The 17,053-nt window shown below is 41.3% G+C and overlaps 1 protein-coding gene across 2 annotated transcripts in view; it reads left to right on the top strand.

Annotated features, from left to right (window-relative positions):
• apba2b (amyloid beta (A4) precursor protein-binding, family A, member 2b) overlaps positions 1–17,053 on the top strand; it is a 59,879-nt gene that overhangs the window by 31,732 nt on the left and 11,094 nt on the right. The window contains exons 3-8 of one of the 2 annotated variants that reach the window (XM_035682078.1): positions 4,308–4,802; positions 5,363–5,618; positions 5,781–6,417; positions 9,859–9,939; positions 11,304–11,343; positions 11,879–12,024. In XM_035682078.1, the coding sequence (XP_035537971.1) occupies positions 4,328–4,802; positions 5,363–5,618; positions 5,781–6,417; positions 9,859–9,939; positions 11,304–11,343; positions 11,879–12,024 (1,635 nt within the window). In that variant the 5' untranslated portion in view covers positions 4,308–4,327. Of the gene's footprint in view, positions 1–4,307; positions 4,803–5,362; positions 5,619–5,780; positions 6,418–9,858; positions 9,940–11,303; positions 11,344–11,878; positions 12,025–17,053 lie in introns of those variants that run through there. The other variant, XM_035682077.1, reaches the window with a different exon arrangement.

Below are 17,053 nucleotides of genomic sequence, written 5' to 3'. Positions count from 1 at the left end.
GTGGGTGGGTGGGATGTAAAAATAAGTGTACAGTGATGAAGCCAGCTGGATTCTGATTTCTTTTTGCACCAATCATTGATTCATTTTCTTTAGCCACTCCATTTCTATTCAGATTCCCATGGGGCTGTAGCATATCCCTGCATACATTAAGCAGAAGGCAGAAAAACAAACCTGTCCAGGAGAGACTAACTCGGATACACAATTTTTTAAACCCACACGTGAAGCTGTGGGAAGTTTAGAGATCTTGTAGGAGGAAGCCAGGACAATATAAGAACATACCCTCTTCACTTTTGGTGTATTAGAGTTGTAGAACAAGGAGCGTCTTAGTGGCCTAGGGTTTAACATGCTGACCATCCTTAGTTGAAGTAACAAGCTTTAAAAAAACAGCAAAAAAACAATTTGAAGAAAAACACATTTCTGCAGCTTTATAGCATAGGGTGGACAGACAATGGGTAACAATATAAAAACAACCCTCATTTCAGGTTAAAGTTTGTGAGTTACAATTAAAATGTCTTAAAATTACCTGACCAGATGCAAACAGAGTTCAATTTGGTCTATGCTGTGAGAAATTAGATGAATGGTGAAAAAACAGTTTCAGTTAATGATGACAAAAGCCAAGTGTATTGCTTCACATCATTTTATGTAACTTAATGTTGCTTGTTTAATGTTGCACACACCACAAAGTCACTGCCACAAACTGCCACCTGTGGCAATTCAGCATCAAGAGCTGACTAGAGCCACCTGTGTGGCTATGCATGAGCCAGTGGTGCCTGACTGCAAACTGTTGGCTTAAAGAAGACTGAACCTGATGATTATTTTTATAATGTTTTAGTTGAGGACTGGATAAAACAACACAGCCAAATCAAATTGAATCAAACAAACCATCATATCTTTTAATCATTAAATCCAACAATTCAGCACCTGTGAATGTACTAGGTGCTGTATCTGCTATAAAATAAATTATTTCTGATCTACTTGCCAAGTAAAATGAAGGATATCTTACTAAGAAGTAGGTACCACTTAATATTAATTAGGATTCTAATTAGGATATAATGGCAAATGCAGTGGAGCTTAAATGCAAATTCGTAATTAAAGCATAAGAATGCACTGCTGTTTTATAGGGATTTTGTCTTTCTGAGCTAAAATGCAAAAATAAATCTGAAAAACATTTTAAGAAATGTATCAGTATTTTGGAGAGGATGATTGTGCTCATGCTGTGCAGTTAAATTGGAGGTTATGGATTGGTTGGTAAATGCAAATACTGATAAACAAATTGAAAAATTATAAAAGCGCAGGTACAAACTAGCCTCATGACATGTAGGCACATCCTATGTGTACAAGCATGTGTACTGCGTGTCATAATTCATTCTAAATGTGTCCTAATGGTGCTAAGCAGGTGGGACAGATCCCCCATGTGTCTTGATGGTGGCATTGCCATTGATGTACAAATGTGTGCAAATTCAGTAAACACAAATCAAACTGGAAATATGTGCCAGACTTATAGGATTTCCAAATTTACACATTAGTTGTAATGACACTTGGGGGAAAAAATATCAAAAACATATCATGAAACAGCAACAGTCGGGCAACACCGCACGAGAAAAAGAGGTTTGTGAATATAGGAAGCCAACAAAGAGAAGGTCAGAGGGTATCAGTCCCCAGGGGATGCAGTTACCCATAGTTACCAATCCTTACCCTCAGCTCTGGGGAATTGGACGAGGCGGGGCCGGGTCTCTACAGGAGGATGCTGCGATACAATGTGGAGGAAGAAGGAGGGTGGAGTCAGGGAGGTGCATGCTGTGTAGCAGCTGGTGGGGGAAGGGAGGAGCGAAGAGAGATGGGAGGGAGGATGGGGCCGTTGTTAGAGCAGATCCCAGTGCTATTGTATGCTGCATCCCAGCTCAGGTAAGAGATATAGTGAATGTACGGTTTCTTAGATGTTAACAAGCTGAGGTAATTTTTAAGTAATTGGTAAAAGTTTAGAGTGAAAATGTTTTATGAGCTGTTTTAAATGAAGAGCAAGTAGCTTCATTAGATGTACATGTTGCTATATTTCATCAGGTGACCAGAACATGTGTGTCTTTGTGTCTTAAAGTGCATGTACAACGACTGTGTGATCAGTAACCTCCATGAAAGCACTCTAATTTATATTTCTGTGCCATTACAGCAGCAGCAAGAGCCAGTTAGCCCAGTACATGTGCTTTGTGTGTACATGTAATCTTAGTCCCTTGACTTGGCTACCTGTGGAAAAACCAACTGTGTGTATGTGTATGCTCCTTTTAGTATTTGTGTTTTAGAAGGGATGTGTTTGTGCCAAGTTGTGCAGAGCTAATTAACCAGTGTAATCAGTGGTGGTTGGAAATGTAATTATGGTGGAGGAAAATGGGAGTAAGACACAACAACACCCCTCTGAGGGCAGTTGTTCATGGCAACTGGATGGCACAACAGAGTGGAGATGTTGCTGAATTGGATGAGGGCACAAACAGAAAACACCTAACACATACTCTGAACTTTTTTAGTTGGTTGTTAAAATGCAGTACAACTACTAGTAATGTGCTCTTCTGGCTCTGATCCTTGAATTTGTTTGTTTGTGTGTGTTTATCTTGGCTTGTTTGTGTGGAGGACAGGATTTATTCATGATTTATGGGATACCTTATTGTTTGGGTACCTTTTTTTTATAGCTCCTTTTTGTATTGGGGAAGTAAGCCTTATATTTTGTATCTATTCTTTTCTTGTCCAGTTGCAGTTGCACAAGCGGCTCTTGGTTGCTGCTGAATTTAATATTAAGTAGACCATGAGTGGCTGTTTTGGTTTTCAACTGGATAATAAGCTGTTAAAAACTGACCAGAGGAGGCCAGAATAGATTATATGTACTATATATGTGTCTATATACTGTGTGTGTAAGTCTATAATAGTTTATTCGCTAGAGGTTTCACTTGGGAATAACGACATCAGTTCTCTTTATACCATTGCTGTTTCACTTGTTATTTATCATGGGAATGCGCTTGCAGTGTGCTGTCGAGTCATATAATATTATTTAACTGGTTTGATCACTGGGTGATCTTGTCACGGGGGATGGGAGCCTATATATAATTAGGCTGACATAGTGGAGTTGTCATTCCAAAATTCTTCTGCTTCTCACAGAAGCGTATCGACCTGGTGCTATTGTGATGCTAAGCTACGTAGAACATCGACGACAGAGGTGAAAAATCGTCACGGCTGGTTGTTCTGGCTGTATCAGCGCATGCTAGGTTCATGATAGTTGCTGTCTGTCCTGCACTGAGTCTGGGGTGTAGGTGAGCAATACTTTTACTAAGGAATAGCATACTCTCCAGCTTGATATTCCGTTATTTTTCTGATAGTCCTGTGTCGGTTCATTGCACTGCAATTTACTATGGACAGGACCAGGGTTTTAGAAGGGGTGACCAGTTATTTGTGTTTGGGAACCATCTGGAAGGCCTGTGTCAATGCATCTTTTTCAACTGATGTAGGGTTATTGCCCCAAGCAATAACCGGGTAATTTTAGTCCGTGTGCAAGCTATCAGACTATGCTACCACAGCAGAAGCAGCGTTCACGTCTTCTCACCTGCGCATTAACCGGTCTTGTGCTGGAAGCGACTTTATTGTCCCAGGTTGACATTCTCGCGCAGCTACAGAAGGATCTGTACGAGTTTCTTTGAATTGAAATTATAAACCAGTGGTTATATGTGCGAGCACTTATGTGCGGATGCTTGATTTACTATTGTTCTTTCTCTGCAGTGTCCCATTAGATTTATGTGAAGGCAGATGCTTAGAAAGGATCTGCGTCTTTTACTGTATTTGTTCTGGCTGAGTGGAGGATATATTAGCCACTGTTGTTATTTTTGAAGCACAGTAGTGCTAAGTAGCAAAAGTTTGCTCTGAATGTGGCTTGAAGTAAACAGAGGAGGGTTCTGGTTAATTACAGGAATTAGATTGTCTGTGACTCTGTATGTTGTGCTTCATGCAAAGGTGCAGACAAGAGGAGTGAGAGAGTATAAATCTTTGTAAGGGTTGTGCTTGTATGTGTGTGTTTGATAAAGGAATCTATTGTGTGCAGATTTTCTTTACAGGGGTGTATGATTTCTTGGGCTGCTAAAAACAATATAAACACATAGTTGCACTTGTCTTAAAAGCTTAAAAGCTTACCAGCTTTAGCCTTGAACATTTTATTTTATTCTATTCTATTGTAGTATGTTCCTCTCTTGTGTATTTACTTGCATGGGTGGATTAACAGTTGTGTTTGATGTTGCTCTAACACTGTGCCTCTGTCTTTATCTGTCTCCTAGAATCAAACCAGTAACAATGCATGGCCTGTAAGCCGCCAATCATGGCTCATAGGAAGAGGCCTGGGACCAGCGGAGGAAACAGTATGGCTGCTCCAGGCCCCGCCTCCTGTCCCACCCCTCATCCTACAGAGTCATGTGATCTGAAAGCACTCCCTGCTCGGCAACGCCCAGTCCGCTACCCCAAAGAGTCACATGATCCGAAACCCCTCCCCCGTTCCTGTAAGGCACAGTATTCATCTCCCAAGACTCAAGATGTGAGTTGCAAACCTCCAGAGGTGGATGTAGATCCAGAGGTTGAAGTGAAACAGTACAGCAACCAATCAGATGCAGACCTGGAGGACCAGCGGCCAGCCACACCCTCCACGCCAGAACACGAACATGACCAAGATGACCATGATCGGGCAGACTTCCGTGGTGGAGCTGACAGCCTGGATGATGACTCCAGCTCTGACTACATTAACAACACCTCAGATGACGAGGAAGACTATGATGATGGTAAGTATGACGTAAACGATGGCGGGTGATAAATATTTTATTATTATCCCGAATAAAGATTTCAGCCTTGGCACTTTATTATCCATTCTTCCATTATTGATTCTCAACTTTTCATTTTGTTCGGTAAAATGTTATGTGGGACAAAAAGATTGCACTTGAGCTGCTGAATAAAAAACAGCATATACAGAGAAGCTAAAAAGACAAACACTGGCTCTAGATAGGGCTGTTTACTTATTTTCACCTGCTTCATGGCCACCATAGTTTCTTTTTTGCGCTTGGAAGGGGAGGGTGACGCGAGAGAGTTGCAATCTGGGACTACACCATTAGACGCCACTGAATCCTACACCCTGGACCTTTAAAACCTGTCAAGTAGCTGTACGTGAGTGAGACATGAGCAAGATTAGTGACAAACGCAAATCTTTAAAGATTGGAACTGATTATTGATTCCCATACATAATAAGAACCTGTGAACATTTAGAAATTTAGTCCTTACCGTGATGTTAATAGAAGAAGCCCCAGATATTAAGTAACATGTCTGTTTGTAATCATTAACCCTGCAGGGCTGGCAGAGGAGGATGAAGGTGTTACTTATTACATCCGCTACTGCCCAGAGGACGACAGCTACCTGGAAGGTATGGATTGCAGTAGCCAGGGAGACTGCAACCACAGCCACAGCCACAGCCAGGGGGATTGCGCCGGCACCATGCAGCCGGGCGGAGCCCACACTGATGAATGCCAGGAGGCCGTGGAAGGGTGGGTCGAGGAGGGGGAGGTTGAGGGGGAGGTGAGAGAGGAGGAATGGGTGGAAGACGAGGAGGGAGAGGGGGCAGTGAGGGAAGAGTGGAGAGAAGAGGAGGAAGAGGTGAGGGAAGAGTGGAGAGAGGGACATGAGGAGGTGAGGGAGGAGTGGAGAGAGGAGGGCCAGGTCAGGCAGGAGCAGTGGGTGGGACGAGAGAGGCACAGGGTGGAGGAGTGGGTTGAAGGAGACGGGGAGGTTCGCTGCGAGGTGGTTGAGCAAGACCCGGACGAACAGATATACAATGGGAGGCCAGAACCCATCTTGGACCATCAACATCACCATCATCTCCACCACCAACCCTCCATGCAAGACACCCTGCACACCCGAGAGGAAGAGGAGGAGGCAGAGAGCGACGAGTACTGCCCTAATGAGGAAGAAGATGAGGAAGGTGAAGAGGAGGACAGACATGGAAGGGCCTACACTGGAGACTACTATGCCCCAGAGGACAATGGGAATTCAGTGCGAGTCTCTCCTTATCGTAGCCGTAAGGTGCTAGTGGTAGAAGGGGAGACAGGGGAGGAGGCGGAGGAGGACATTGACCAAATTGTTGCAGAGATCAAGATGAGTATGAGCATGGGGAGTCTAAGCAGTGGCACTGACCAAAGCCCAGAGGAGCTGGTGCAGGATCCTGCACCAAGTGACTACCCTCACCCCAAGCCTGACACAGCCCCCTACCCACCAGCTCATCATCGCCACGACAGCAGGCCCAAGTCCCTGAACCTGCCCTCCATGCACCACAATAACCCTGACCTCCAGAGGGGCATCAAGGCACATGCACGTTCCCCTGAAGACAGGCAGAGATGGACACAGGAGCAGGTGAGCTGTTTTTGAGAGGTTAAAGGTGTAAACATAATTTTTCCAGTGTACCAATATTCACCCACTTAAAGTATCCAAGTTGGGTTTTTTTTCCCAATATGACCATAAAACCAACACAATTGGGAATTAAGAAAACAAAGAAATATGCAAGAAAGAACAGATTAGTAGTTGATTTGGTCCATTCAGCCCATATAACAAAGGAGGCTAAATGATATGGACAAAATATCTAATATATTTTTTTCAGACAAATATTGTCAGCCCTTACTGATACTGTTGACAGCGGTGAGGTACTGTTAGCTCCACAGGTTGATGGGACAAACCTGCAAGCCCTGATTATTGAGTATTGAGTTGATGATCCTAAAACAATGACATGATTAAAAGTTTAACTTGAGAATTTCCACTAATCGTTACTGTCCACCAGCTGTCAGTCATTTACACATGACAATTTCCATGCTAGCTGTTGATCTGAAAATGATGTTAGCTTATGAGCTAAAGACCCACTCTTGTTAAAAAATTGATAATGTGTGTGTTATAGGATAATAAAAATGGCAGCCCTTGCAATTTGAATTTTTTTCTGATATCTATTCTAAAATAATTAGTGTTCTCCCCTACATAGAAAAAGGCTACATTTAAAGCTAATGGGCCTTTTTCACTGCAGGAATTTTAGACTTGTCATTGTAGGAAAAGCACAGACATTTTTAATAACATTAACGATGGCCCTGTTCTGAGCCAAATGCACAATACCAGGACCCTGAAACTGAAACAGCCATCATTAATGTTACTATTCACACCTGTGCTTTTCATACTGTGACATGTTTGAATGACTTCTGTAAAATTTAGCAGTAAATTAAATAGGAGTGAAAAATGTTCAAGAGTAGTTAAAATTCCCATTCAACTGAATCTCAGAGTTCTCCATTTCTAATGTGTTGAATCAGTACTGCATATAATGAAAAGATGGAACATACCAACAACAGTACGATAGTGCTAATGTGGTCACTGCAGAGCCTTTGCATAAAATGTATACATTCAGGCTATTTTAATGCTTTGTGGCAGACTCTTGCCACTGTATGTGATTTAAAAGAGCATTGTGGTTAGGAGATGGAGATAAGTTACAGGTGACACCTTGCTAATCGCCATCGAGAGAATAACTGGAGCCTTTCCCCTCCCCCATGTTACCTTGAGATGTCCCCCTCCTCATCTCTCTCCCTCTCACAGACCTGGATGAATGCGCACACACGCACTGATGGACTCAAATGCACGCAGAGCATCCCCCGCATCTTCTAACAGTCAGATGGTAAAAGGAGAACAGAGATAGTCTCCTGTGGGCAGCATGCTGATACACACCTGCTCCACAGTGCGCACATGTACTTGTATATTCACTATGTAGCTCATTTGTAGCACAGAACTGGGTCAGACAGTATAACTAGATTAAATTGAAGGAATGTATAGTACACTGCAGATTCAGATGACTCTCAGACTCACTGAGATGATTTGGCCATTGTGACCTTATCAAATGAAATGTTCTCTGTACAGCACTTCAACATGACCCTTGAATGAAACAGTGAACAACAACAAACAATGAATTTAAGAATAAAAAAGCTTTGCTGCACAGTGTGAAGCCAAAAGATTATGTTAAAAGAAGAGTTACAAAACAGAGGGAGGTACACACACACATTCTGTTAGTGTGCAGAAAGTATATTGCACAGTATTGTAATCATATTTTAAATGGTGCTACATGTTAAAGCCATCAATATGTCAGTGTTAAAATATTTGTGACATGTTGATGATCATCAGAGAAAATGGTCAAGTGCGTTTGCAGTCTAAACATTTTGACTGAATTTAATTGAGATCCTGCTTCTTTAGTGAAATGATTTTGTTTTGGGTTTTGGTTGATAATGACATTTTCCTTTCTACCATAAATGAATGAAGCTGATTTCTGATGCTCTCTTTAATGATCGAAGGTTTGTGTCCACTAAAAGCAACCATTTTGGTATTCATAATGTATGCAGTTCAAGCAGTTTAACTACATCAATCCATAACTTTTATCCATCAAGGTTGATAGAGTCTCTGCACAAATTTCTTCTGTGAACCAAGTTTGTTAAAGACCACTGACAATCTGGTAAAAGCCTACATGTACCCGTAATTATGATTCTGTTATATGTCTTGCCTAATCTAAACATGTACCTTTGGCCGACGGACATATGTCCATAAGCGTAAACCTAGCGTTTACATTTTTTACTTTAAAGATGGAATCCACATTTTATCTAATGCATCTCATTTTATTGGTGTTTTGTATTTCAATTATATAATCTGTTGAGTATTCCCCACAGCATATTAAAAATATTTTAATGCTGAGGAAGTCCTCAGTATTGCACAGTGATGGTTTATCTGTCAGACAACTGACTGCTGTGGATCTGGTAGTGTTACCTTTAGCTGAAGATACTGAATGGAAAAGTAGCAAACGTAACACAATTTTACCTTGAGGCTGATTTGATAAGTAGTTACAGGAGTGCGATATCAGACATTCTCTGATCAGACAAGTCTGTCCTCTCCAAGTTCTACATGTAGCCTTTTTATGAGCTCTCATTACAGATGAAGGCATGTACAGAGTTTGACTGGATTCACTTGGGATTCTGTTCATGAATGTAGCTTTGTAGAACATCACAGTTTAGCATGCCATCCCACCAAACAACAACACGAATCTCATTAATTTAATGGGTGTTTGCACAACTGAGTTGGGTAGCATGATGAATACTGATCAGGACTTTACGTTTAGCACTGTTTTTGAAACTGAGGCTACTAATGTCACGTTTGTGGTAATTAATTTCAATTCCAGATGCAGAACAGCATGGGCTGTTCCTCTGAATTTCACTTTTTCACTGCCGCATCCAGGAAAAGGAGGTTTTATTGGCAGGAGGATTTCATTTCAGCCAGTAACACAATTGAATGTTAATGAGCACTTGTGGCCTGCAAGATGGATATCTAGGGGAATAAATGTAATCCTCCCTCTGTGTGATTATATGCTGGATGTACTGTTTATATATGTGATGACAGATTAGACAAAAGAAAGAGGACAAGTAAAAGACAGAACTTAACCATGTACCATCTTACGGCAGTTTGAACGCAGACTGCTTTAGTTCTTCATAAAAATGTTTCACCATCAAGATGATTCATTTTATTTGTACGTTAACACTTTATATTTGTTATTAGACAGTGCAGGGCTTGTTTATAGCAGGCCTTCCTACACATCCAAAACCTCCTACATGTGAGTTACATGACTTTTCCTCCCACTTGAACCTCTGTGCCCCTTTCCAAACAGCACCAGAAACAGAAAGAAAATTATGTTTGAGTGAGCTTATACAACAGACTCTCTTGCTGTTCAGTTTTATCCTATTCTAATTTTTATCCGCTCACACCTGTTCTTCTGTGTTGACCTGCCAGGTGAGCAATGGTGCAGAGCAACCCAGAAAACAGCAGCGCTCCGACCTGAACGTTCCCCTGGAGAACAACAATGTACCAGAGGTAAGATGTTTCTGGATATTCTGTCGCAGTGTTTCTTTCATCATCCTTCAGATCTGTTGCAAGGTCATTTACACTTTAGACAGATGACATTGTTGTTTATGTGTGTGCATACGTGTGTGTGTGTGTGTGTGTGACTGCCTGAGTAAATTAGTAATTGTGTAATTACAACCTCAGCTCATGTCCTCTGCTTGCGGCTTGATAGCGTCCTGGTAATTGAGCAGCATGCTTGTGGTTTTATGAGAGCCATTTTTCACTGAGATGTCTGCAGTGGATACTTCCTGTACAGGCTTCAACCACACCTCCCCGTCCTTGGGCGGAGTAAACATTCTGACTGTGTAGTGAGCAGGTTAGAGGAGCCAATAGATTGAGGGGGTTGAGTTTTTGAATCTCATCAATCACTTCACAATTCTCAGCTCTCTCTCTGACCATGTCTTGTCTGTAGCTTCCTCCTCCCTCCTGTACAACCTCCCTCTTCGAGTGGATGAGTAACGCTTTGCTCTCTCACCACACCTACTTTTACAGTGCCTTTTACAGTGTGAATGTGGGGCACATAATAGAAATGTCTCAATATATGTGATGCATTTTCTAAGTAAACACATCAAAGGAAATTCCCCTACAGGGATCAAGAGTGTCTGTTATTAATTTATTGTGGTTCTTTTTTTGTTTGTAATTGAACTTTCATGTTTAGCCTTTTGTGCATTTTCTAGCATTTTGTAAATGTCCTTGCTATTTTATGTGATTTTAACTGGTGAGGGGATTTGTTCTGCACCTCTGTAGTCTGGTAGAACAACATTTTAGCTGCTGAAAAAAGCAATATTCGCAGCAATGATAGAAAAATCATGAAAGCAAAATACACTTATTCTAGTAGTAGGGTGACTTCTTAAACCGCTTTCATAACATGTCATTTTGCTCAGGACTGTTCACACAGGATTTGTGTTATCATGGCAATTTGTGAAAAACAACTACCTGCCCAAATAGCAGAAGGGTATCATGTTTTGCACAATAGGAGGGTTAACTTATCTGTTTGTTGATGGTCTGAGATAAATCTCAATCACTGTTTCGTAATCACTGAAGTAAAAAGGCTCAATAAAAAGAGAAAAAGCTTAAAGATTCTCTCCTCATCCATATTTTCTAATACTTAAGTTGAAGTAAATCAACAGGCTGCCTTGCGTATCATGTCAAAAATCCAGTAAGGTTAAAATGTGGTGTTGTACATTAAGAAACAGATCTTAGCCAGGTGTAACACCTGACAACAGTCACATAGTAAAACTTAAATGTTTTTTTGAGACTGTAGAGACATACTTAAATCTCTCTAAACCTATTCACAACCATTTATCATGTCATATCCTGTTTTTGTCTTCCAGCCAACAAAGAAGGTTGCATCGTTCCCCAGCTTTGTCGATGGTAAGTTAATCTGTCTGCGCACCTGTTTGGTGATGAAATCACAATATTGTAATTGCATGGAACCATTCCAGGTATTACTTTGCCTCCGGTCAGTCACATCACAAGCTCTGATATAACTCTTCCAGTGCTCTTTCCCTGCCTCTGGGCAGATGCTAGGCCTAATAATGTGTGAGGGGTTTAGCTTCCTGTCTGCTTCTTCAGATCATGACAGCACATTGAGTCCCTGAGTGGGTGTCAGAGAGTCCACATCTACATATCACAGACGCAGATTAATCTCAACCCAGCCTCCCACCAGCGCCGCACCTCCATCAGCTCACAGCCAGTGGCCATCTCACTGCTCAATCCCACCCAGCCTGTTATCGCCATCTCTCCATCTCCTGAGCAACAGTGTTTGGCTTTATATCTCCACACAGCACGTCGACTGCAATGATTGAAATACCCTCTTCACTGCACGCCCCGACCCTCTCTAACTGCACTCTGTCCTTCCCCATGTCTCTCTGTTAATCACCATCCTCTCTGCTTCTCCCTGGCCCAGTCCCAGGACCCTGCGAACCAGAAGACCTGATTGATGGAATCATCTTTGCAGCTAACTACCTGGGCTCCACTCAGCTGCTGTCTGAGAGGAACCCCTCCAAGAACATACGAATGATGCAGGCCCAGGAGGCTGTCAGCAGGGTCAAGGTACTCGAAAACAAACCCACTCACAGCCAGCCACACTGGGTCACGCATGCAAACACATATCATGTTTAGTTTTTGGCCTGAAGATATCCATATCCATGTTTCTACTCAATCAGCAGGCTATGTGTTTTCAGTTATGCTGTTTTGTTTCTTTTGGAAGAGCTGCACAGATTTAAATGAGGCTCCTTCACTTTTCTTTTTTGACCAGAAAGTCCCAGAAACTTAGCTCAGGAACTAGTTGGCAGTTTCTGCTGCAGGAACTTTCCATGGGTTTCCAAGAACCTTTTAAGAAACTCATGAACTTACCTACATTTTAACTGTAGGAACCAGTGACAAAAAAGTTTTCTAGGTGCTAACGAAGTTTCTGGTTTGGGTGTAGTGATTTCTGATGGCTCAGGAACTATCAGGGTGGGGTTTGCAGGGCTAAATGTCACAGATTGGCCAAACACAAACACCGCAGGTGCTTCAACTTGTGTACATAAATCACAAATTAATGAAGCACTAGGCACCCCTAGTATTAATGTTAGGATGAGGGATGGACATGTCTTGGTGTCTTGTTAATATCATAAACAAAGTAATGAGAGTGAACGAGCCAAGAGCGCAGTAAGCAAATGAGAGAGAGCCATGGTCGAAAGAGCTAGTAAATGAAAGGGAGCGGTGGTGACAGAACAGAGAAAGAAAAACAAGTTTGTTTTCCAATTGTTCCATGGCAGTTACTTTCCAAAGAAGAAAGAAATAACAATAAAACACTGAAAACAAGAGTTTTTAATGTCTTTTTTCTTAATTTATTACACCAAACCCATACATCAAAGCACAACAGGATAACTGCTTTGTTGTTTTTCTGTGTAAAAATTGTGTTTCTAACAGCGGTGTAGTTTTTTTAATTTGTCATTGGTGTAATTTACCTAGTATTTACGGTTCTTCAGATGGGATGGAATCCAAACAGGAATGTGCAAAAGACTTAGGTGTTTTCCTCTGGTCCCATAATTCTTGAAACTATTTTGCAAAAATTAGTCAGATAATGGATTAAAAAACAATGTCTGTGTTTTAGGCAACAGAGTCATCCTCTTGTGGTTTGTAATTTACAGTTCCACGACTTTGATGTTTGATCAGATATTGTAAGTTGGACATACTGTAACTTAGTTTTTATTATCAGTGTTTATTGATGTTAAAACAGCTCTCATCCTAATATTGGTGTAACTGTAACCTACACAAGTTGTAGCAGCCTTGAGGTTTATGTTTGACTAAGTGACAGTAAAGAAAATTTCTCTGAGTCATGGGAAAGGACTAGAGACTTTTTGGGGGCCAGAAAATACATTTCCATTGTGATTCCTGAGTACTTAGAAAGGTTCTTTGCTTTCTGGAAAAGGTCCTGCAGTGGACAACAGTTATTTGAACTTATTTCCCTCTAACTTACTCCAGGCTCTTAGGGGTGTTGTTAAGATGTGTTTGTTCACGCCTCAGGAGACGCCATCTGATCAGTGTTGCTGGTTCAGAGCCGGTTGTATATGATGGCAGTTCTCTCTCTTCTCCCCAGAGGGGCCAGCATAATTTTCCAGTCGTCTTGTTGTTATTTATGCTGCACTGGTAGCACACAAATACCCAGAAGCCCTGCAGGAAATACGTCCAGCAGCTTTACGTGGCTAATACTGCATGTTGGTTGATCAAATTTGTCATACAGTATCATTGGACACATGGAAGGGAAAATAGTATTTCCACAAACTGAAGCAGATAAGTGAGACCTCGCTATTTCAGCATGTTGTTTAAATGTTTTATTATTTGTACTTAATAGCTATCATAAGGTATTTTTAGGTTTATGTCTGGTCCATTTTGCTCCTAGTAAAATTTACATGGACATCATTGCAGTTTGCGTCTAGAGTCATATATTAGACATGAGTGGTCTTTTAGGGCAGCTAAAGAACTTGGCCAGATTGGGCCACAGGGCATGTGTTTGACACAGCTGGCTGGATAATGGGACTGTTGGCATGTGAACCTTATATTTCCCTTGTTGACACTCGCTCCCTGCTGTTCACTAATGTTGTTGGGATGGTGATATTCCAGTGGAGTTTCAGAGAAATACCGTGGATGGTACCCGTGTAGCATAGAGGAGCTCGGCTCATATTATTTCTGATTAGCTTGATTGGTACTCAAAATGTCCCTCTTTCAGGAAAAGGTAGACTTTCAGCTTTTTTACATTTCTTAGACGTGGACTCGTGTCTTGGGTGATCAAAGCACATTGTTTCATGATATAATGACATCATGCAGCACTGATGTTCTGGTGCACCGTTGCTACCCAGACACCAGTCTCTTTTATCTCCCTCTCATGTGAACACAAGCTTGGCTGTATTTCTAAATATTAAATGACCTCCCGTGTAGTAGTCTACTTTTAGAAAGTTGCATGCTGTAATGAGATTTGTCACTGGTGAGATGGACACATGTGAGTGTGGTTGTCCAGTGGGATATGTCAGGAATTGAAAGAGTAGAGAGAGAGAGAGACATAGAAACTTAACATGCTATATGTGTCTTAAGTCTGAAATACTAGGTCAAGTTTCATGATATGGTTCCAGGTGCATGATATTAGCAAACATAAGATTGGCTTTGTCTCTATTTAAGCCACATTTTGCCGGTTCCTTATGTTTGGAAACTGTAAGTAAATTAACATATAGTTTGGTCCTTTAATTAAGAAATGATTAAGGCCATGTCCTTATACTTCAGCAGCTCTACCACTCAGCCCTACCCTTAAATTTGACATGGTTCAGTGTAGTGTAATCTGTCCCACTTCTACTTAGGATTGAAGTTTAGTGGTCCTAAAGGGAATCTTAATGTATAACAAATTGGGGCTGAAGAGAGCTAGAAATGTATTAGTATTAAGTATTTAGTACATCATTATTTATAATTATGCATGTAAATATAAAATCTGTTGGAATATGATGACATGATTAATAAGCAGTTGTCTAGGCCAATACAATACCAGCATTTTTGTATCAATACCAACACAATACTTGTTTTGATTTGAGGAATATAAACTACATAAACATTTCTACAACATTACATTTAAGCAAAGAAGTCAAACTTTTCAAATACTGGATGTTGTTAAGCACATTTCCTGAATTAAATATAGTCTCAAACAGGTTAAGTTATTAAATCATTAACGGTCTGCATTCGGTGCCAACTTTTGACTCTTGGCAGTTTTCGATGTTTGGTCCTGCAGACACATTCCAAAGAAGTATATTTGCTATTGAGCCATACTCGTTAGGCACAATGTCAACATCATAACTTGAATGTGGCATGAAAAACAACAACCTAAAGTCGGTTGTTGTCAGTGAAATCACGTTTTGTAGTTACAGAGTCAACCATAAATCCCTAATAAGTCCATTCTGAGGGCTCACAACACAATCAGAGGGTATTCTGAAACAAAGAAAAGAGTGACAATCAAAGTGACAGAGAGTCTGGAAGTCTTTTGGTCCGTTGACTGGTTTCAGTCTAAAAACCCTTTTCACTACAAAAAGGATGTCTACTGACATCATTTCATATCAATCCAATCTGTGTTTGGTTCTTCACTCACTCACTCACTCTCTGTCCTGCACAATTGCTTTGCCTGCAAAACGTCTTGTCAGGATGAAACCATGGCAACAGTTAGCTATCACCTTTTAGTGCTTTTCCCTTACTTGGAACAGGTCCATTGAACAAGAAACCATCCATTATCTCCTTTATTTGTCCCTCGTGGACAAGTAGTTGTACAGCAAACGACATTTAATCTTTGACATTGAAATGGACATAGTCGACTGCATTCAAACCAGATCACACATGCATCCAGACTTGTATGTTTGCTCCAGATCAACCGAAACAAGACACGCATATAGTTTACACAAGCACAGGAACGCACTTAGACCCTGTAGTTCTGAACTGAGCAAGAAGAAGTATGCCAGGTAAATTGTCACAAGGCTATATAGGTTATTTATGCAGATCTTTTCGGCATGATGTTCACTCTGTTTGATGTAATATTTATGCAGCTTCACCCCCCCCCCCCCCCCCCCCAACTCACTCTTTCCTGCTGTCTATCTCCTCCCTGCTCAGCTCTTCCTCAACAGAGCAGTAGATGTTGCTGAAAGCCTCAGATGTCTGTCTTGCGTGAGAGCTGATCACGGAGGAGAAAAAAACGAAAACCCGAAAAAGACTCTTCCCTTTGGGCTGTTTTCTCTGCTCTTTTTTAAACTAATACTGTCTTAGCGGTTACAGCTTGGTACAGCGGCTTGGGCAAACATCCAGTCTCACACAAATGTAAGGAGGGTCAGGATCATTTTCTCTCGTCGATGGCAGATGGAGAGAAGAGCAGTAGCTCAGCTTGAACTATACAGAAGGGTTGATTTTAAAAGATTACAAAGTACCCCAAAGGATTATCTGTGTAAATTCAACCACTGTAGGGCCATCGCCAAGAACAGAATTACTGATGAACTAATCAAACACATTAGCAGTGTAAAACTGCCTCCATGTTGATCTAAGCTGTTTAATTCCAAACACAGTGACTTTACTGTTTTTATGCAGCCCAGAGAACAAACCCCAAGCTGTGCGTTTAAATCCTTGCTAGGGGCTTTATCCCCTCCCCTGCCTCTGTGAGCATTGTTGATTGTTTTCCAGCAAGTCTGTCCTGGTAATAGCGTTTAGACTGTGACATGAACATGGAAGGTGGTAAGAGCAGGGCCCATATACACACAGCCTGAGCTATACTTTATTTTCTTTGTTAGCTGCAATGCTTTTAGAAATGGGAGCCTTACCATCTGTCTTTCTCTTGGCACTTGAAATGTCAAACTGATAAGAAATAAACCCACAAATAGACCCTCCATATGGAGCTCTATGTAGATGTCAAGAGTGCAGCAATAGTGTCAGTTCATGTCTGCACGCTTGTGATTTGCTGTGTTTAAAAAGAGAAAAAGCAATTTTTACCCTCTGTAATTGCTGTTTTGATTTGTATCTGATAACCAACACGGCTGTGCGAACGCTATCTCCACAAACACACACACAGTCACACACA

Source organism: Morone saxatilis, unplaced genomic scaffold (assembly GCF_004916995.1).
Source record: "Morone saxatilis isolate NCDOM2014 unplaced genomic scaffold, NCSU_SB_2.0 Contig11, whole genome shotgun sequence".
NCBI classification, from domain to species: domain Eukaryota; kingdom Metazoa; phylum Chordata; class Actinopteri; family Moronidae; genus Morone; species Morone saxatilis.
The sequence above is the reverse complement of the archived record's forward strand: the minus strand, read 5'-3'. Positions and strand labels throughout refer to the sequence as shown.